The sequence below is a fragment of the Hyposmocoma kahamanoa genome, unplaced genomic scaffold, assembly GCF_003589595.1.
Source record: "Hyposmocoma kahamanoa isolate Upper Pololo Valley unplaced genomic scaffold, ASM358959v1 87, whole genome shotgun sequence".
In the NCBI taxonomy this organism is placed as follows: Eukaryota; Metazoa; Arthropoda; class Insecta; order Lepidoptera; family Cosmopterigidae; genus Hyposmocoma; species Hyposmocoma kahamanoa.
In genome coordinates, this window is record NW_020654422.1 from 2544065 (window position 1) to 2566282 (window position 22218).

At 35.1% G+C, this 22218-nt stretch overlaps 1 protein-coding gene across 1 annotated transcript in view; it reads left to right on the forward strand.

Moving 5' to 3' along the window:
• LOC113235299 (nose resistant to fluoxetine protein 6-like) overlaps positions 1 to 21499 on the forward strand; it is a 71349-nt gene extending 49850 nt beyond the window's left edge. The window contains exons 3-12 of the mRNA XM_026470959.1: positions 1629 to 1828; positions 6162 to 6444; positions 7451 to 7614; positions 8599 to 8767; positions 9472 to 9665; positions 14240 to 14365; positions 14759 to 14964; positions 15848 to 15990; positions 18473 to 18584; positions 18679 to 21499. Of these exons, the coding sequence (XP_026326744.1) occupies positions 1629 to 1828; positions 6162 to 6444; positions 7451 to 7614; positions 8599 to 8767; positions 9472 to 9665; positions 14240 to 14365; positions 14759 to 14964; positions 15848 to 15990; positions 18473 to 18584; positions 18679 to 18764 (1683 nt within the window). The 3' untranslated portion in view covers positions 18765 to 21499. The remainder of the gene's footprint in view (positions 1 to 1628; positions 1829 to 6161; positions 6445 to 7450; positions 7615 to 8598; positions 8768 to 9471; positions 9666 to 14239; positions 14366 to 14758; positions 14965 to 15847; positions 15991 to 18472; positions 18585 to 18678) is intronic.
• Positions 21500 to 22218: the final 719 nt, after the last annotated feature.

The window sequence follows — 22218 nt, forward strand, 5'->3', positions numbered from 1 at the left end:
TTTCTTTGTGCTTGTTGCAGATATATGTATATATATATATATATATAATATAATATATATACATGTAATTTTCCTGTTTTTCCGTGCTCCTGATTGTGATAAGTGCCATATAGTGTACAAGAAATACACATCATACGTTAATGTCACTTAAACGATGTCTAGTTTTTACTAAATAAAGCCTAATATTTCGGGTTACAAATAACTCTCATTCATTTCAATTTATTTAGTTAAATGGATAAGTACTTCCGTCTTCAAACATCGACAATGCCATTACCTGGATACACAGGAAGAAAACATTCCAAACCTTTCTCTCGGCTGTGCAGACGGGCGACAAAGCTTGCAGCGACCGACGATACGAAATACCAACTGTTAGTAAACCATCTATCTCCAAACGTTTACTGCTACATATGTGACGTGAAATATGATAGTGCAATTGCGAAACTAGATTCGCTCTTTGTTAAACCATCAAATGAAGTTTATTCACGGTACAAACTCATTAAAAGACAACAACAGCCAGGTGAAACGATTGACAAGTACATTCAAGAGCGTAAATTACTAGCAAAAGACTGCTCTTTCAAAACCGTGTCTGCTCAGCAAAACGAGAGTGAATATGTGAGAGACGCATTTGTAGCAGGTCCGTCATCAGCTGCCATACGCCAGAGACTTCTGGAAAATACTTCTTTAAGCCTTGATGATGCACACCGGCAGGCTCGCTCACTCAAAATGGCGCAGACTAACAACGAATATTACCAACAATCATCTACTAGCACATTCATTAACGCTGTTTCTGTGCCCAAACAATCTTTGCCTTCATGGTAACTAACCCTGGACAAGTCTTGCTTAAGAACCACCACAGAAAGAGCAAGTACGATCCCATTGTGGAGGATGTAGAGCTGCTAGAAGCGAACCCGCAAAACTCACGTGTCTGGTTCCTTAATGGGAGAGAAGCGATAGTGGCAAACCGCCATTTAGCCCCAGGTGGAATCAGACTCCCGGAAATAGATAACGAAGATGAGGAGGAATGGGAAGAAGTTCAGGAACAACCTAGTGCCAATGAAAGCCCGACGGAACCGTCCCCGGAGAACACTCAGCTGCGACGCTCCGCTAGGCAGTGCCATCCCCCCGCTCACCTGAATGACTACGTCTGCAGAACGTCGCCGGAGAGAAAGTGATAAGTGCCATATAGTGTATTTATAAGAAATACAGATCATACTTTAATGTCACTCAAACTATGTCTAGTTTTTAACTAAATAAAACTTAATATTTCGGGTTACAAATAGCTATAATTCATTTCAATACGCGACACGTCTGTCCATTGCAGTTGCAGTGCCACTTTTTGCTCTAAATCGCAAAAGACTGAAGGGCACTGCCAACTGCGCCCGTCACCCTGAGACGTACTCTTCACCAGTACTCTTATCTCGGCGGCAGTACTTCTCTGCACGAACTCTTTTACGAGGTGCTCTACTGCTATGTCCTCGTAAGCGAGGACAAACGTTGTGCGCCACACGGGCGTAAATGCAATTACAAACGTTCGGGCCAGTAAAACCGTCGCTTTCGTCTCAGTGACACAAAGTACTGCATCCATCTTTTTAAATTCTTCAACATTTACAAGGTTATGGTTATTCCAGGTTCGAACTGGCAGAGGAGAAACCCTTCGCTGGGCGGTTTGTGTGCCCAGTGCCTGCAATGCCGAGGCAGTTGAGACTTTCGTCAGTGACGTGTTGGCCAACACTGTGGGAAATGCAATCCCTACCGGAGTACTCGTAACCGAAAAAGATTGTTATACGAGACGACCGCTTACAGTTACTAATTTGGATGTGGGATATTTGTAAGTATGAGTATAATATAATACATATACACTCACCAGCGCATTTAGCGGAACACGAAAAAATTAGAATACATAATTATATTTTTTTTATATAAAAGAGACGACCTCATAAGTTTGCTTATCTGTTTTTTATTGGAATTACATATAATTGCCAAGTTTTATTGGAATCAGTTAATGGAAAGTGGGTGAAATTCAGTAAACCGGGCTCAACCTCTATTTTGCCACCCTTAAGGCATTAGCGCACTATATCCGATTCGTATCAGTTCTGAATTCGAGGAATGTCACATGATCCATATATTGTTCCCTCATTTTATCTCTAGGTGCACTAGCGATATTCGTATCGGATTCGAACTTCAGACTTAGTGCATGAACGACATCCGAAATGGGTCCAACTTTTCTAGATTTGTATAGTCTCGGATTCGGAACAAATACGAATCGGATGCACTTAGAGGTGGAATATATTTTTCATATTTTAATGAGATTATAGTATTAAAGTACCTCCCGTCCTAACAAAACAAGAATCATCGATTCGGGTCGTAAATGTTTTCGCGTAACATACACACAAAAAAAAATAGCCAACTGGAGAACCTCTTCTTTTTTAAATCCGTTAAAATAGTGACGTAAATAACTAAGAATTAGAGATAAAGCAGCAATTAAATAAGCATCTTTCTACGTCGACAGTTTTATTCAACTTTTATTGGAACAAATCGGCGTTAAACAAAATACATTTTCATCGAGTTCATAGGTTTTCGCGAGTGTTACACCTTGGAAATTCTTCATCAAGCGCCCATAGTGCAACCGTTGGGCCACCGAGGTCGTCAAGCCATGGTAGTAGCAATACCTATTGTTAACGGTGATAGAAACTTTATAATGAAACCTATGTCGAGGAAGTTTCAAAATTTTTGAAAATGTGTGAAGTCACCAACCCGCATTCGTCCAACAACGTGGTGGACTATGACTCAAACCCTCTTCTTGGACTCCTCTAGCTTTCTCTCAGTCTTAACCCGTGCCAAGTAGTGGGACGTATAATAGGGTGACGATGATGAAAAGACGACTTTATTCAAAATCAGAAAACATGTACACAAAATCGTACCGCGATTATTCAATCGCTTTATTTCACGCACCAATTCAAATGACTATTTGATAAGCCCCAGTCTTACAAAAGCTATGGTAATGACGCCATTTCCTCAACGCCCTTTATAGCGATTGCAGTCTTTATTTATAGAACCATAAATAAGCATTTGCTTTAAGCATTTTAAAAATATTCTTTATCAACAGACTTACTCTAAAGGGATCAAACCGTGTGCATAACAAAAACCGAAAATAAGCCGGAGGTACGTTATTCGAAAATCGTATTTGTGGAACGAGAGAAAATGGATCGGTATCACTAAATTATTTACGCCTGAGCGATACGGCGGCGGAGTAATAATGAAAGAGGGGATCTTCTCATATGCAATCAATCATTATATGTCCAAAGTTGCCGGTAGGTGTGATCGCTCCGTTGTTCGATCGCACGAGTGTATCTTTTGATACTTCTGATAAGCACATTTTTGGATCAGAAGTACCTGAACAAGTTTGAATCAACTGGGTTTCGTATGATGATCATGACTTCGAGAAATGTAATTTGGTTGTTGAGTTATCAAGAGCAATGGTGTTTATTTTGAACAGTCCCATATCTTCTACAAAGCCTTTTGATTTTAGTGCCCCATCCTATACCAACCTTTTGGTTATATGGAAGGGGCACTATTACATGTACAAGTAAACTTGCTCAGGGACCTTATCAATTTGATCCTGACCCCAATCAGTCCGTCAACACAAGACTTGATCCGGTTCTCAAAAGGCTTGTGCCTTGGATGAGCGCCCCCTGGTGCACGTACAGCACTCTCCCATTTAACCAGATAGGTATCGGAGCTTCTTGGCTCGCTCACCTCCCATTGTGCATTGTATAATAGCGGTTGTCACAGCTTCATTTTGAACAGAAAATATATTTAAATTTTTACTTAATTCATATTTAATTATTTTGTATTAGAAATTATCAATTATCTTTTATAGAAATTTAGATCTAAATTTCTCATAAATGGCGCTACGCCAAAAAAGTCGTTGAAAAACCAAATAAAACGAAAAAAACCGAAATAAAATAAAACAAAATAAAACCAAATAAAAAACGACAACAAACACATAGAAAAATTTGTGAGGTCTACTGGTTCGTTCCGTGCCTTAGTAGGTACAGCGTCTGGCACGGTATGCTAGAAGACGTCGGTTCGAGTCCGACCGGATCGAAGGATTTTTTTCTGAGTGTTCGATCTTTGTATTAATAATTACAAAATATATTTTTAGCAGTAGAGTTTTTTGTGAAACAATTCGCCCAGGGTAGTACAGCCACCTATTTCTGCCGCCAAGTTATAACATGAGTATTACTGCGTACCGGTTTTAGCCCATTTCTGCACAAAATCGTGGACAGTAACGGCAAATACGGACTTTTGTATAATTCCAGACTAATTACAAATTCAGCATTACTGCGTTCCAGTTTTTAAGGGTAAAGCCAGGCACATGGGACTTGTCAATGTTGAGTCCTAAGGTGAAAGACGCTGTGGCCACGCTTCTCACAACTTACGCTATACCAACTAAGCCACGGAACGAACCAACGGAGCTCACGAATTTTTCTATGTGCTTGTGTCGTGTCTTTGTACTTGGTCTTACAACGACTTTTTAGTCGTAGCGCCATCTATGAGAAATCTATGACAGATTTATCACTCAGTTAGTACCTTTACAGCTACCAGTCCTGGCGAGAGATGTCGCTATTCACTGTATTAATTAAATTTTTATTGAATTGATATTCAATTATTTTTTGTGAAATTACTCCACTAGTTTGTTATAATTATTAATACAAACATTGACTTACAATTATATGGACGTCGGGTCCGCGCTAGAAAGTGTCCGCACTTGTAAGGCGCTAAAATCGTATACAGTGCGCCAAACTCCGCTTTAGTCTTCATTTGTTCTACTGACAGCGCGATACTGCGATGACATTACAATTTAAATTTCGAATAGGTTGACTTGGGACATTTTTTTCGTGGTTTTTGTATTAGACCCGTCGTCCATTTATTTGTAAGTCAATGAATACAAAGATCGAACACTCAGAAAATCCTCTCAGAAAAAAATCCCTTCGATCCGATAGGATTCGAATCGACGTCTTCTTGCATACCGTGCCAGACGCTATATGTATATATAATAATAATAACACACACACTCAACATAGCCCCGAACTAGGGAAACCCTGTGTCGCGGGTGCCATGGACACATACATAGACAACCACAAATTACACCCAAACTCACGAGAGAAATAAATGTAGGCCATACAAATATTTCTCCCGACCCGGGAATCGAACCTGGGACCTACGCGTGGCAGTCCGGCATGGTAACCGTTCGGCCACAGAGGCAGTTAAACAAACAAACTAGTGGAGTAATTTCACACAAAATAATAGAATATCAATTCAATAAAAATTTAATTAGAATAAATAATAGAATAAAATAATAGAATAAAATCTAAATGATAGAAGTAATATATTGTTTTTTCAAAAGAAATATTTATTTTTTATTTGTTTTTAAGTTTATATTTAAAAGGTACATTTTGTGTTTTTTTTTTATTTTAAATAAATAATATTTTATTCAAGTATTACTTTAATTTAATTAGTCCACTTAAAACCGTTCAAAATTTTAAAAGGACGTCTTAATATAGTGCCGTTGTCCTACATATAGGACATAGTAAAAATCCGGTTTTCCCGAAAAAAAATTTTTTTCAATATTTTCCCATACTTTTTAAAATATTAACAACAATCCCTGAAAGTTTCATAAAATATTCTAAAAAAAAGTCTCTGAGTACGCAGGAGGCTAATAAAAACCTTAAAACAGGACTTAAATATAAATAATACAGTAATCTCAATGACTGCATTAAAAAAAGATTTATAGAAGAAATTGAAATGAAAGTTCATTTTCTTCAAAAATCATGATGCGACCGTGGAAATTTGAAATGTCGTAAGGGTCATTTTGTCATAAGGGAAATTGTCCTTTACGACCAAATTTCAACCGTAGGTAGTTTGTATATTGTATAGTCATGGCAATATTTTAAATTTGTATTTTTTGTAATTGACCTATCTAAAGGCAGTGTACTGTGTGGTCTTGGTGAATAAATATTTGAATTTGGTTTGAAGATTTGGATTTGACAATGTCTTTAAAATAACAGTACTGATTCATCTTAATGCTATATATTATTTTACCCAATTCAGTTATCATAAAGGTGCTAAGAGTTCTCAAGATATTTTTTTGGTTACAGATCTCTCATCCTATCATTCATGGCAATTCTCCTATTCAGCACCATTTATGAAGCCTATTCCCTGCGTCGTGGAAACAACAAGAGCTCTGTTATTCACGACTTGGTTATATCTTTCTCTGTTATCAATAATCTGAAGAAGATTCTTTCAACTAGACAGAACAATTCTTTAGGACTGGAATGTGTCACAGGGATCAAAACATTGGCCATGGTCTTTATTATTGCAGGACATGCTTGTCTATTTATAGGCAGTGGACCGGTTATGGATGCTGAAGCTTGGGATCGGGTAAGATGTATTCCTATGTTATTTTTAACCGTCTTCAAGAAAGGAGGTTCTCAATTCGACTGTATTTTTTATAAAAAATATAACAATCTTCTTTAGTAGATCGAAGGAATATTTATGTCTGTCTGTTCTATCTGTGAAGTATTTTCACAAAAAATATATGATTGTCATGGTACTAAAACACCATACTAATCATGATAATATTAAAAAAAAACCCAAATATTTTTATAACTGATTTGATTGTATTGTGTGTTATTAGATAAATGTAAATCTTCTTGATCTCATGTTTAGTTAAACAATGCGCCTCCAATTATTTTAGACACACGCACGTCATTTGAATGTAAATCCACCTGCCATAAGCGTCAAAACACGTAGAGATTGATATGTGGTCTCTACACTGCAAGATGTTGCTTCCCGTAATTTATTAGTTAATTAAACATTGTGCGGTGGTAGTCTAGTTGAAGAGGTGTTGCTTGTCAATTAAGAGAATGCCGGTTCGAATCTACGCGGTGTTATTAATCTGACTTTAATTTCCAAGTTGAATGTTTCGTAAACAAATCTCTCGCTAACGATGAAAACGTTGTGGTGAAACCTGCACGTGTCAAAGAAAGTTTACAAAATTTGGAAGGCGTGACCCTTTTTTATTGTTTACGTGGAAGAAATACTTTATAGCCGGTGAGGCTCGAGGTTTGTGTGGGACTAAACCTCCAGGTTGGAGGTCATACCCATTAAAACCTCCTAGGCTTACCCTCTTGGCCAGGTGTTGTGGGCACTATGGGATATTCACTATTACGGCCGCCCTGGTTTCCACCGGGTTCCCGCGCTAAAGAGGGGAGGGTTGACTCTTTACCAGTGCTCAGCAGTGGTTTGTACAGTGGAAATTAGAATATGTGGTTAAATGTCAAAGAAAATGATCCTTACTGGTCCGTTCGTGCTTTCGTATATGCCTGTTACATCGCTGATACGTTTATTCTATATTACTGTAAAAAAGCGATTTATCAATTTACAGTTGGTACGAGATCCAGCAAATGCGTTCATGCTGAACAACGCTCTCTTGGTTGATACATTCTTAATGTTGAGCGCGTTCCTTTTTTGCCGTCTGCTTCTCATCGAGCTGGATAAACGACGAGGAAAACTTAATGTCATTCCTATTTTACTTTTTAGATATATAAGGTAAGGTATTATATACTACGTTTTTTTTTATGTTACTAAATGATGGGATGAACAAGTCGTGTGTCTGATGTTAAACGACACCCCTGTCGAGCTTCAAATCTCAAAGATCTGAAGTACACTACCACTGCGCTTGTCACTTTGAGATACAAGTCGACAAGTCCCATGTCCCTGTAATTTCATCAGCACTCTTACCCCTCAACATCGAAATGCAGTAATGCTCATATTAATGCTTGCCGGCAGAAATAGGTAAGGTGGCAGCACTTCCCTGGACGAACTCTTTCACAGGGAGCTCTATTGCTATTCAAATGTTGTTTTGTGGCTTTCATAGTGGACGAAAATAACAAAATCAAATCTTACGACAATTCCCGAAATACCGACACTTGAATACATTTAGAAATTTCTTGTCTAGGACCACGGAAGAATAAAACCAATGCCAATGGAACTGCCTTTCGCATTCGCCAGATTTGTACGCACCCTAAGAACTCGATGGTGCTTACAATTAGTATAAAGAATTTAGTAGTAGACCTCTTTGTGAAAGAATTTGTCCAGGGAAGTACTGCTAGGTTATCTATCTATTTCTGCCACCAAGCAGTAATGTAAGCATTACTGTGTCCCGGTTTTGAAGGGTAAGGGTGCTGGTGAAATTACAGGCACTTGACACTTGTCAATGTATCTCTTAGGGTGAAGGGCGCGGTGTCAATGCTCCTCAGATCGGCACTGCAACTGTCATGAACAGGCGTGTCGCTTACCTCGAGGCGCACGGCTTGTTAGTCCTGTCACATTTTCTAAAAAAAAAACTAGAAAAGAGGATGTTTTTATTAAGGCAAAATGCGAAGTACCCGGAACTGTTGAGCATATTTGAAAGAATTCATGCGATTGGAGGCGGCATAGGAAATATGTCGAGCTCTATGCTTACCTACCTCTCTAGAAAAATGACGATGATTATATGCATTTAGAATAATTATTGCTCTATTCTTCTTTTAGGTTAACACCCGCCTACATGATTGTGATATTGTTCTATATGACATGGCTACCAAAGATCGGAGAAGGTCCTCTGTGGGAGAATAGAATGCTTTTGGAACAAGAAAGGTGTCAGGAGTCATGGTGGACGAATATACTGTACATCAACAATTATGTCAATACTGATAAATTGGTGAGTTTTATACAACTTCAATTCAGGTAGACTTTTAATCGATATACATGTCAAGGATAAATTACTTTCAGAAAGTTTTAGATTCTGAAATAATGGCGCTGTATTGATTTTAGGTTATTACGAGGCGATTGTCACGAACGTTATGTTGGTTAGAACTTAATTTCCAAATGTAACAACATAATTAACTAATAATTCATAATTAATTACATTTATATGTTTTAATATTTTTTTATTTATTACCAGCTTTTTTATGTACAATCAAGTACATTGTCTAAATTGTTTGCTGTCGACATTTCATTTCGAATAAAACTTCATCTCGACTGATATTAGAATTGAGGTCCAATAAAATTGTTTTGTTTTTCAGAGATGTTCGAAATTTGAATGTAATAATAACATCGAATTCGATGTTATTATGAAGCAATAATAACATTTTCACAGATAAGAAATTTGTTGTAACGAAACAGTTTACCTTTATGCTGGTCGTAATTTGCGATTTTTGAACACATTATAGAGAGTTTATGATATGTGTGTAGATAAAATTTGTAATAAAGCCAGTGTTCCTGCCGCCTGATCCTAGCAAAATGAACAGTGTTACGGTAGTACGGGAAAAATTTAAATTCGAGCTAAGGTAGCTTCGACTCTTAAATGTCAAGCTAATGATGTTGTACTTGTATTCTATTAACTGATACGTTCTTAATTTGCAGTGTATGTTCCAATCGTGGTACCTCTCAGTGGACACGCAGCTGTTCTTCATAGCGCCAGTTTTCATTTACAGTCTTTGGCGGTGGAGAAAATTGGGTCCTACGCTTCTTGGGCTAGGATTGTTTGTGTCTCTATTGATTCCTTCCATCATCACTTATAAGGACCGATTGGATGCCACCATTTTGTTCTTTGCTAAGTAAGTGTCACATGTATTTTATTTTTGATAAAAAAGAAAAGACTAAACAAATCGTTTTTCATTTGATGCATAATTGCTCTGAGTAATCTACATTAAGGACTTTTATTGCTTGGCAATACTTGGCATTGGTCTCTGCTCATTAAACTGGAGGTGTGAGATTAATGCGTCCAGATTCTCATTTGGTTCCAGGTGGTATTAGGCAAAGTAAGTGGCAGTGCCACTTAGATCTTTGCGATTTAAAGGTCTAGTGGCAATGCAACTGTTATGGACAAGCGTGCAGCTTACAATCAGGCGTACGACTTGTTCGTCCCGTCACTTGATATTATAAAAAAAAGTGACACCACTATCATCCTATTCTTCTTTTTTACATTGCATCCAACTAGTAGGTAATGGTACCTACTGGTTATAAGCACTTCTGCATGATACCTAATCTGTTTCTTTTATTTATTAGTTTTTTTTTTGCCGATGTGCTAATTACATATACCAATTTGTTCTTTGGGAGATATCTACTACTTAATTATAGATATATTATGCAGTATGTATCATTCAAAATAGCAAATTAAAATATTGCGTTGTTTATAATTATCGCCTATTTTATTTAATGATATGTTAAGACAAATAAAAATAAAAGTTGTTATGTTGTTGTATGTTAAGTTGTTTACTGACCGTTCTTATATTCTTTCAAAATTCGAATTCGATATTTTTAAAGGTCAGAAAGAAACATACGGATAGCATTCGGCTGTAGAGCTGTACCATGATAATATAAAGACTATAACGTAAAGAAAGAAAGAGATCGTAGGGATAGAGATCGGTTAATGTAAACTTTTCACTATAAATAATTCATAATTATTGACCTTCCAACAAATGGACGTCGGGTCTAATACAAAAACCACGAAAAATGTCCGAAGTTAACCTATGCAAACGTAGTGACATGTAACGAAATATAAAAAACTAAAACATTTAATTTAAATTGTAACGTCATTGTAGTACTGCCTAATTTAGCTTGCAACAATTTAAAGGGCCCAAAACACCATATTCAGCTTATATTGGAAGCTTAACAAAATGCACCATATTTAGCTTCGACTGAAAATTACTAGAACACAACAGTAATGGAGCAGCCTTTATTGTATACATCAATTAATTTTTATGTATATTATTATGTCAAATTTTGTACAAATTCACTTCAAGAAATAATAAAGAGCTGGGCAGATACATACATACAAATATTACAAATGTGAAAATAAGCGTGTACTATAAGAAATGTACCGATATTCCAACTAAACGTAAACTCAAATATCCGTAATTCCGAAAACCGATTTATAATAAAACAGTTACGTTTTCAAGTAATTTTGATGCTTCTCACAAAGCCAAAATTATCTTTTATGTATAAACACATTTGACATTATGAAAATTAGAGCTAACGTTATTTCCGGCAAATGTATTTTATGACTTCTGATAGGTAATCCCTAGTCGCAAAACGAGTACAACAATATTTTGTTAGTTATTGCTAACATTAGATAAGTCATTCTAAAATATAAGATTAAAATCAAGACGACTCTATAGTTTCTTTGTTCCAAATATTTCAATTGCTTATGGTTCGAATAATTCAAAATGACCAAGAAGTTTATATAAGCTTCTTGAAATTGACGTAATGGGTCTCTTTCCATCTTTTGCGCATGCAATGTGTAGAAAAAGGACAGTTAGCTATTTGATTATTTTGTTTGCTTTTGTAATTTATATTTACGTTTATTTATATATAAATTAAATACTATACAACTATGCAAAATAACACTTTTAAATGATAACTATGATAACACAATATATTTGTTTAGTGAAAATATGATACAGAATCCAGTTTTTACACTTTACTGCAGTAATTTTTACAAGTTATTATTATATGATACTGCATGATTGACAACCGCGCTGTCAGTTGAACAAACGAAGACTGTTGCGCGATTGACGCTTTGTATGCGATTTTAACGCCCTATAGGTGCGGACACTTTTTAGCGCGAACCCGATGTCCATTTGTTAGTAAACCAATGTACATATTTGTGTGTAATTGTAACAAACTAGTGGAGTAATTTCACATAAAAAACAATTGAATATCAATTCAACAAAAATTTAACGTTTCACGTTAAACGGTTTCGACACAGTTTTAGCTGATTTTTTATTCGATTTCGACAAAACCTTTGTATTTCGATATGAAGTTTGTAAGATGACATTACGATTCCGTTTAATCCTATTTAAGTTTGAAAAATAAATATACGTGATTTAGAGCCGAAAAACATAATTTCATTTCAGTTTGTACTGCGCTCCTTATCAGAACTAACGTAATCGACATTTTAAGCGAAATTGTCTTATTAACATTTCGCACTGCTATTACAATAGTATTGTAACTCAAAATATGTGAACGTAAAATTGGGATCTCTACACGTCAATACAACCGTCGTTAGAATGTTATGAGAAACAATTAAAATATATTTACTTAACTCTAAATGAGATAAACTTATTGTGAGGTAGTTCTGGACAAAACAGCCCTTACCCAAAAATATAAATTATTTACCCTTTTATTTATAAACACGTATTTGGCAAGTAGGAAATTTCTCGGACGTCCGTAATAAACTATAATCTATATATAAATTTAAATAATCTTTCACAGTGAGTGATTTGTTATTCGTCGATTCAGAAAAAAATACGCTTTTTGAGTTAATACACTATCCTATTAACAGTGCAATATCTGGAATCAGCAAAATCAGATCTACAAACCCCTGTAAGCGTTTTTTTATATCTTATTTAGTAGTTTTGTTGTTCAGCAAAAAGAAAAGCTTCAAGTGCCAATTTCGAAAGTTACCAAAATGCATTTGCGTTAGTTCTGAGAAGAAGGGTAGTATAACTAACGCAAAAACCTTTGACCTAGGTATAGGATTTTCCGTTTTTTGATGGTAATTTAGAAATGAGTGTTGGATTTTTGCTCTGAACATTATTTATTCATATCTTTTTGTGTATTACTAAAACGCTGGGGAAATTTGTACAAACTTTCATACCACGTTTTACGCTCTTTAAGAGATATTTTTTTAATAACGTAAAAACATGTTCCATTTTTTGCTGTGAAGAGTGTTCAAACCAAGTTCCAGGAATGAGATTTTTCCTTAAACATATATTTTCTTTTATTAAAAATTTACTTGCAAGAAACACATTTTCATGCATTACTTAATTTACCTAATATGAATAATTCAAATCACGTCTCTCTCTCTTACTTCAGTGGCATAGTATTTCCAGAGAATAGTTTTGTGGTTTGATTGTGTTCTTCACCCCCTTGTGGGGGAATCGACACGGAATCGCATTACGGTCAGGAAAAGCTGTATGTCAATGTAATAAGCGTCAAAAACGGGAGCGTCAGCGAAAGCGAAACGACGATGTTTTTTTTACAAGAATACAAGATATTTATTCGCTGACTATTGTAATTAACATTACAGGTCTTATAGTATATTATATTAGACCGTACATTTCACCATAATCTTAGCATGCGAAAATGTTACACCACTCTTTTTTCATTTTTAATGTAGCTTGCATTAAAGTTAAATTAATACAATATCATAAACAAACAACAACAAATGGAATTTAACCGGAAAATAGGAAGTCAAAAATATAACATACAATCATTGACTTACAAATAAATGGACGACGGGTCTAATACAAAAAGCACGAAAAAAATGTCTCAAGTCAACCTATTTAAATGTAGTGACATGTAAAGGAATATGAAAAAGCTAAAACGTTGAATTTAAATTGTAATGTCATCGCAGTACTGTCTAATTTTGCTTGCTTCGCTGTCAGAAGAAACAAACGAAGACTAAAGCGTGAATGACGCTCTGTATACGATTTTAACGCCCTATAAGTTCGGACACTTTTTAGCGCGGACCCGACGTCCATATAATTGTAAGTCAATGCATACAATAGTTAAATTTTTTTCTAAGATATCTAGTTTTGACTATATTAAAGTTGCTTAGATTTTGTTTGACATAGACAGAGGCCTCGTAAATATACATCGTTGGTAGGGTTAATTAATATCTTTAGTTTCCTAATGTAAGGTACACAACTCTCTTGTTGACCCACACCAAACATGGCCCTGATACATTTCTTCTGGGTTTTAAATAGTGGCATAATGTGTTGCAGCAGCATTTCCCCAGAGTTCCTACTCTAAATGGATTACTATCCACATCGCAAACTAGAGGCTACATAAGCGTGATAAGCGCAAAGAACAGTTTTTTGTGATGTTATTCTTGTCAGTTTTTTTAAAAAACATATACGTATTTACTAAGTTTAGTATTTAAGTTATTGATATGCGTCTTCGAGTTCAAATGACTACCAAGAGTAATGCCCAAAAATTTTGTTTCATTAACTTGAACAACTTTTTGTCCATCGTTCTCGTTGTAATTGCATGGATATAATGCTTTTCTGACCAGTTTGCGAGTGATTCTATACGGGCATTCCAATGAAGTGATTTATTATTCAAACTTGACACAATTATTATGTCATATTAACAAAGCGTTAATCAGATTTTATTTCGTTTTCAGGGAATTTACAGACATCGTGTCTAATTATTACTTTAAGGAAGCTTATATAAGGACTCATATGAAAATGACGCCTTACTTCATGGGACTTCTTACGGGGTATATTTTACATAGGATACAGACTGAAAAGTGAGTATTTTCTTGTATTTAATTACGATTTCTTTCTATAGGAAAATTTTCTTTATAAAAGTTGTAATTTGGTGGAAGATAGCAGGAACTAGAAATAGTGGAAGAACAAGAATAGTGTAAAGTGAGCAAATAAAGACGATCAGTTTAACATTCTTCTTTAGTTTAAATAAATCTTCAATATTATTCTGGTTAGTGAGTTAATGAAAAATATAATATTATGTTGATATATATATATATATATATATTAGCTTAATTATATATGAGCTTAAGATAGCTCTATAGCTGTCTTAAGCTACTGGAATTTCTCATGTATCACTGAACAAAGCGCGGTGCTATTTCTGCTTTGAGAAGCATGTAAGAAGAAGTAATGAGAAAAGTATTATTTATTTTCAGCTACCAACTTTCCAAGTTAATGAAAGTCTTCGGCTGGACTACGAGCATAGTGTTGGGCACAGTGACGACTTTCTCCATCAGTTTGTTCTATCAGGAGTGGTATCAGTACAATACCATAGAGGCTGCTGCGTACATTTCATTGCATAAGCTCACGTGGGGTATCGCTAACGGTTGGCTGATAATTGCCTGTGTTACTGGTAATGGAGGTATGTACGAGTATTTTGAGGTTGCGCCTCATTTACAATGAAAAAAAAAGTAATTTTAGTGGATATACCGCTTATTGAATATAGCTGTACTTGGACAAATTTGAATAAATACACTTGTTACAACTCCATTTAATATTTATTATATGTAATTCTCGTTTGTTATATATTCATTCACGTTTCAAAAGATCATTTTGTATAAAACTCTTTTTACATAAAAATCATTTTATATAAATTATTGTCATTTTAGATAGTTTCTACACATTTTTTATAACTAATGATTTTGCACCGTGTTACTTGTCAGTCCGATACTAGAGTGTAATTTTAAAACTGGGGTGCGGACGAAGAGTAGTCCTCGCCAAACAAATCAACAAATCTTAAAATAATGTACACACGCTAGCACATCAAGCTACAATGACGTATCTTGTTCCATTGCAATGGAGGCGATTTTCGAACAAAAATGTGTAGTCTGATGTGCCGTTGTCCGTACTTTCAATAGAGATTTGATTATTTTAAAGCGTAGTTAAGGATGTAGCATGATTATTTAGAAATTTTAGCCATTATGATGAAAGGATTCAGCGATTGTTGCCCAAGGTGCAGCAGGTGTATAAGAAAGAAATGGACGATTCGTGCTTACGAGAGACTTCTTTCGTGCACCCATTTCCAAGTAATATTTTCATCCATTCCTGTCTTGCCAAAGTTATATTTGTCGGAGAACAAACATATAGCAATGAAACTATACTATGCACATTAGGACCTACCATAAACAACTGTGAAACTGACTACTTGGGTTCAACAAGTAATAGAGGTTGCTGGTTTCTGACACCGAAATATGCCATTCTGTCATCTGAATCTACCTTATAGTAATAGCGGGACATGTTTTCAGGTCTTTTCACAAAACTCCTGACATGGAAATTTTTAGTGCCGTTATCGAGACTTACATACTGTGCGTACTTAGTAAACGGTATTGTGGAATTGTACTACGTTGGACAACTGAGACATCCGCTGCACGTCACGTTCTTCACTGTGGTACGTATTCAGATATTTTGAGAGTGAATGGGTTGATAAGGTAGTAGCAAAAGCCTAGCTCCGAGAATACAATGTCAAGGTTCCAACTATGGACTCGTACGCGTCTGTTTTTGAATCCGTATTCCACTTGACGTGTCAAGTGGCACGCCATGAAGCTTTTACAATGATAAAAAAGGTGAACGACCTTTGAATGGTCAACGTAAACTGCATTGAACTTGTTTATGTGAGCGGTTCAGACCGTTGCCCATCGTACCAACAGAGGCCTAGAGTTGAAATTAAATCCGTTTACTTAACGTAATGTCTGAAGCAGTTTTCTTGGTGAACAATGTCCAAAGAAGGATGACGAAAGCTGATCCAATAATTATAAAATCAATGAAGATTGGTTCATGTACTTTGTTAGTATAATTTTGCGTTAAAGTTTATGGCCATTTATTAATATATTTTTTGTGTGTGTTTAGAAGTCGGGAATACAGAAATTGCAAAACAATGTATTTTAGAATAGAAGTAAGAACACATTGATTCAGTTCGACTATTATTTAGGTAACCTTCTTGTACGTACGTTTCATGTTAAGCATGATTATTTACCTAAGTAAAGTATTGGGTATTTTAAAGTACACACATAAAACATTATAGCTATAAAATACCTAATTAAATAATCACTTAAACAGTAATGGCATAAAGTCATAATCTCAGTACAGAGTACTAAAAAAACCGACCTCAAAAGTACGTGGAATTACATATAATTACCGAGTTTTCGGTTACCGAAAAGTGCGCAAATCCGGATTCATCCCCTAGTTCGCCACTATACGGGACTTGACTCAGGAGATAATAAAAATCGGTCACTACTCAAAGTATATTGAGAGAGAAAAACGCTTGAATTAAAGAATACCTAAACAACGATTAAAATAATTGCTCATTATACTAAAATTTATGGACTATTTGTAAAAATGAATCTTCATGCGTGAACAGCCACCCTTAGAAGTGGATGATTTTCTTCAGAATTAAATGGGACCACTATGGAGGTACCCTCTTTCCAAAAGAAAAAGAATTATGAAAATTGCTTCACAAATACCGGAGTTATCGCGTAACATACATACATAAAAAACATACAGTTGAATTGAGAACCTAATCTTTGTTTTGAAGTCGGTTAAAGAATAAAACACAATGTGACAAAAATGTTTAGACAATATTTAAATCACAGATAACGAAAGTTAGCAAAGGAACGTTTCGACAAGATGCCTCTTGCCACTATCAATGTCACATTGATATTGAGAACAGTGTGACAATTTGTGGCAGATTTCTGCCATTTGGGCAGATTTAACTTTTATTCATTTTCATTGCTGCAGAACATGATATGAGATGATGATGAGAACATGAACACATTTAATATAACTTTTAAATGTGGCAGAGTTTGGCAGATTTGGGAATATTCAGCAAGTTCTTTAGTATTTTTGGGAACAAGCTGAAAACTTGTTGTTTTCTGCTACTACGAACTTACATCTGAAGCGAAATACAATGTTATAAACCAGAGGTTCCCAGTCTTTCTTTCTCTTCTTTTTTCTCTCATATACATTTCCCCTGCAGATACATTTCTACCATATTCCCGAAACTCGACAAAAAATGTGAAGATTAGATCTAACTATGGAAATTTGGAACGCAAATTGCGGAGTTCCAACCACAAATGAATAATTTCCGAAAAAAAGTGAGAATTTAATTGATTGTGCTGTGAGTGGATGTCAAAAAAGTAAAGACACGTACTTAATATGGAATATGCAAGTTTTTACAAGTAACAGTCGCAGAGCTTCTTAAAATATTATCTGCCTGCATTGATAGATGAAGTCAAGCCAACATTTTAGTTCTTCACTATCGAAAGCAGATAAATTTTCATAGACCCCGCTTACGAATTGTGAACCCCCATTTTTTTGTCACGCTTACGTAGACCCCCGTCGAGTCTCAGGGGGTCCAACTGGACCACTTTGGGAACTAAGGTTATAAACATAACCTATATCAACTTCATAACCCCAGCTTCTACAGGCTGTACTCAATTAGCTTTTTGATGCTTTGATAATGAATCACAAGTCTTGATAGGTCTTTTTATTACACGTCGTCGAAAGCACTGGGTCACAAAATACATGGAAAGTCGCCATCCTTCTTTCCGATAATGGGTTGATAGTAGCAGTGGAGCTTCTTGTGAAAGAGTTCGGCCAAGAAAGTACTGCCACCATTATCTATTATTGCCGTCAAGTAATGATCAGAGCATTACTGCGTTCGGTTTTGAAGGATGACGGGCGCTGTGGCAGTGTCCCTCGGATCTTTGCGATTCAAAGCTTTGAGTGGTACATGAACTGTTATGGATAAGCGTGTCGCTTACCACCATGCGTACGACTTGTTCTTTCCATCACGTGATATCGTAAAAACGATATAGATATAGTTCAGTTATTTTAGTTTAATGATTTTTAATGGAATCTGTTTTCTTTCCTAGTTGGCAAATGCAATTTCACATTTGATGTTGACATTTACGCTTGCCATGCTGCTGTGTTTGACCTTCGAGTCTCCTATACACGGCATTGAAAAAATATTGCTTGCAAAATTCGGTAAGTACAATTTATAAAAATGAGATGAAAACAGTTACACACTTTATATATGTCTGCTGTAAATCACCATACTAATATTTAATGAAATTTACAGTTCGCCCAGCTCAATCCGACAACGCAAGAAGACAAGTGTCTTTAGAGTCCTCCAGAAATACTAGTCAATCAAAATTAGACACGTAGCGGATAAAAAGACTAAGTAAAAAACTTAGATTAATCAGTTAGCAGCATGTGACTGTGTGAATGGGAAGTGGGTCAACGCGAGTCCGTAAAAGGAATTTTGTGAAGTCCTCCATTTGTGTACAGTATATATGACCAATTCAGGTTCCAAGGTAAATATTATTTGCAAAACTACATTTATCACTTTCGTCGTCGATCGCTGTTGACTGTTTTTGCCAATTTTTGAAGGATATATATAATATAACACCTTAATCTTTATACGCATGTTTTGAAGCCTTTCTAATTTATTGAGTAGGCTGATTACCAAATCCATGTAGCAATGCCTCAATAAGTTGCTAACCTCGGCAATGTGCGACTCCCACGTAATAGACACCGATCAAAAATAACCCCCCGGTTCTTGACTGTACCCATATAAGGAATTTGGATACTGTCAAAACCCACACGTGACAAGGAATTGCGATTGAAACTGAATGTTAATAAAATGCTGCAAATAACACATTGTGTCAGGGCTTAACGTTTAGACCAAAAGATTGGCTCCAGCAAAGAATAGATTTCCAAAAGGTCAACATTAGTAACACCGATGGTAAATGGTAATCGTAAAGAGGTAACACAAAAACTTGGAGGTTGTCAGTACAAAAATGATAGAAAGAAGTGTGAGGGAGTTGATAAAGATAGAAAATAAGAAAGCAGAAAGGACGCCACCTTGCGGAACTCCGGCAGAGATATCAACGCAGTATGTTAGCAAAGAATTTTCATAACTAATTCGTGCCCGTCGTTTACAAAGTTAGCTTCAAAATTAATTAATAATTACTGGAGATATGTTAAGAAAACGTATATTTCCATTAGTAGGCCAAAGTCATCGCGATCGAAAGCATTATGGAAGTTGAGGAGTGTTTGTACTTACATATATTATCTGTGGTTGGAACAGTACAATTGTTGATTTTTCAGACTCATATAGATGTCGTCATTAATTTTCGTAAGTGTAGTAGTCATACTATGACCGATGCGAAAACCGGACTGGATAAAATTGTCTAGGAATTAAATGAACTGATGGAGACTAAGCTTATCTTATACTTTCGACAGGGAAAATGAATTTGAATAGGACGGTAGTCTGGCAGGGTACTTGGTTAGGATTATTTTATTAAACGGGATGATATAAGCATCTTATCAGGTAGTGATGAAGAAACAGGTAGAAACACATGTGACATGTAATATATGACTACGAATGTGAATATGAACAGATATAGTAAGGACACTAAGACTAATACAATCTCTATGTACAGTATTGTAGGTGATAATAGTCAGTAAATTGATTGATAAGAAAGGAGGAACAGTAAAGAGTTGGGAATTAAGAAAGATACTATACAATGTAGTATTTGATTCTGTAGTGTACGACAAAGGCTCCATAATTTTTGATTAAAAGGATTACTAAATAGAAAAACAAACGAGTCAGATATTACGCTCAGTATGGTTCTTCAGAAAATTTAAACTGTAATAAGCCCTTTTTATTCAAACCAAGTGAAGTTAAACCTAAAATACGTTGTGATGTTAAAACCAAAATTTATTGAAACTCTCTTCGTGTGAAGTACTGAGAACTGAGAGGTCTTGGTTGTTTGCATATGTCATTCAATGTAAGCCTTGCTTATGTCGTCATAAGATAGCGTAATCCCCATCATGGTGTCAAACGCTAAATCAATCCAAATTTCCACCAAGATACGTGACATTTTTAGTGTAGTAAACAGGAAAACCGTGTTTGTGTTAAATTACGGTTTATGCTGTCGACAATACCCCACTTTCATCTACATGAATATTAGATATAACTAGCTAAGATGTAACAGAAACCCAATTGTTTCAATTTGCTTAGGAATTGAGATTGTGTACTTGCGGTTAGTTTGAATATGTGTCTGTTGAATACGTGATTTGTATAAATATATGATTGTAATAGGCTATTTGGTAATGTAAACGAAATGTATATAATAATGTTTTTCACACACGTGACACAGTTTTTTTAAGATCGTAAAATTATAATTTTTAGATAAGTTTTTTTATAAACTTAGGAAACATTAAAATAACAACATTTTATAAAATGAAACTATTTTATTGGGACCCTTTACAGAGCCCATGTCAATCGTGAACATGGGCCCTGTAAAGGGTCCGAAACGTTGGCTTATTTGAAGAAACATATACCTATATGCGACTTAGAGCTGCAAAAATAGTTTCATTTCCTATAAAAAAAAGTCAAGTGGCCAATTAGTATAAGTTTAAGTTAGACTAAATATTCGTCAGCTTTAAAAGCGTATTTGTTATTGTTGTATGTGATAATATGACCATATCCCTAAGATTTAGTTTATCATTTATTAGTGTATGTAAAAATAGCCTTAGAATTATTATAAAGGCATATAAATTGTAGGGTGTATTATAGAGGAAATTTCGTCGTATGAAATTGTAAATGTTTTAATGAATTATCGAATTTAATTTTATTCTGTAAAGTTACTCAGCCATCAAAAGTTAACATTCTCATTAATAATCGTATTTCTTGAATTAAACTCATTAATTGAACAAACTTAACACCAACTATCCTAAACGCATTACGACGGCCTGAACAAAAATTTAATACTGAAGAAGTTTAATACTGAGAAGATTCCAGAGTTGCATTGTATCTGGACCATTCTTATTTGTGCAATTTTATTTTGTGCATATATATTAAAAAATTATATACTTGTATTACTTAGTCAATTCCTATTTAAAATTAATCGTAGTAGTTTATATTAGATTTTTATTTTTATTTTATTTATATTTACACAATATAAATATTTATTTAAATCATCATTAAGAAAGTGACGAAAATGTCACTTCCATGTCGTATGCAAAGTCCATTTACAATGATTCAAATTAAAACTAAATATCTGTAATAAATAAACCAATCTATATTATTTTACGATAATACATAGAATAAACTTTCTAAAAAACACTAAATATATATACAACATAAATAAAATAATGGATTAAAAATATTTCATAACGTTTCTGCATGAAAAAATTGTCACCTCCATGCATAAACTTATTGAACGCAGCCATAATTTATTAAATCAGTCAACACTAGTCTGAACAATTACAGACAACAAACACAATGCCATCTTGAAAGTTTTTGACAGTTTGCAACTTCCGGGATAAAAGTTTTGGCTCAATGATCTATAAGGTGCGATTTTTCAAAAAATAGCCTGCTAATGCCATGGAGGTGACACAATTTCCATGGATTTGAGTCACTCCGTGGAGGCGTTTTTTCTTTTTTTTTATGAAAACTACAGTGTTATCACTGTAGCTAAGTTTTTAAGTAAAACATAGTGTAGGATACGGTTCCTTTAATTTGAGACTACTTTGGATCATATCAGAAAACATTGTTTTTTTTATTACTTTAAGTCGTTTTTGAGAATGGCCCATCTACAACACGGCAGTT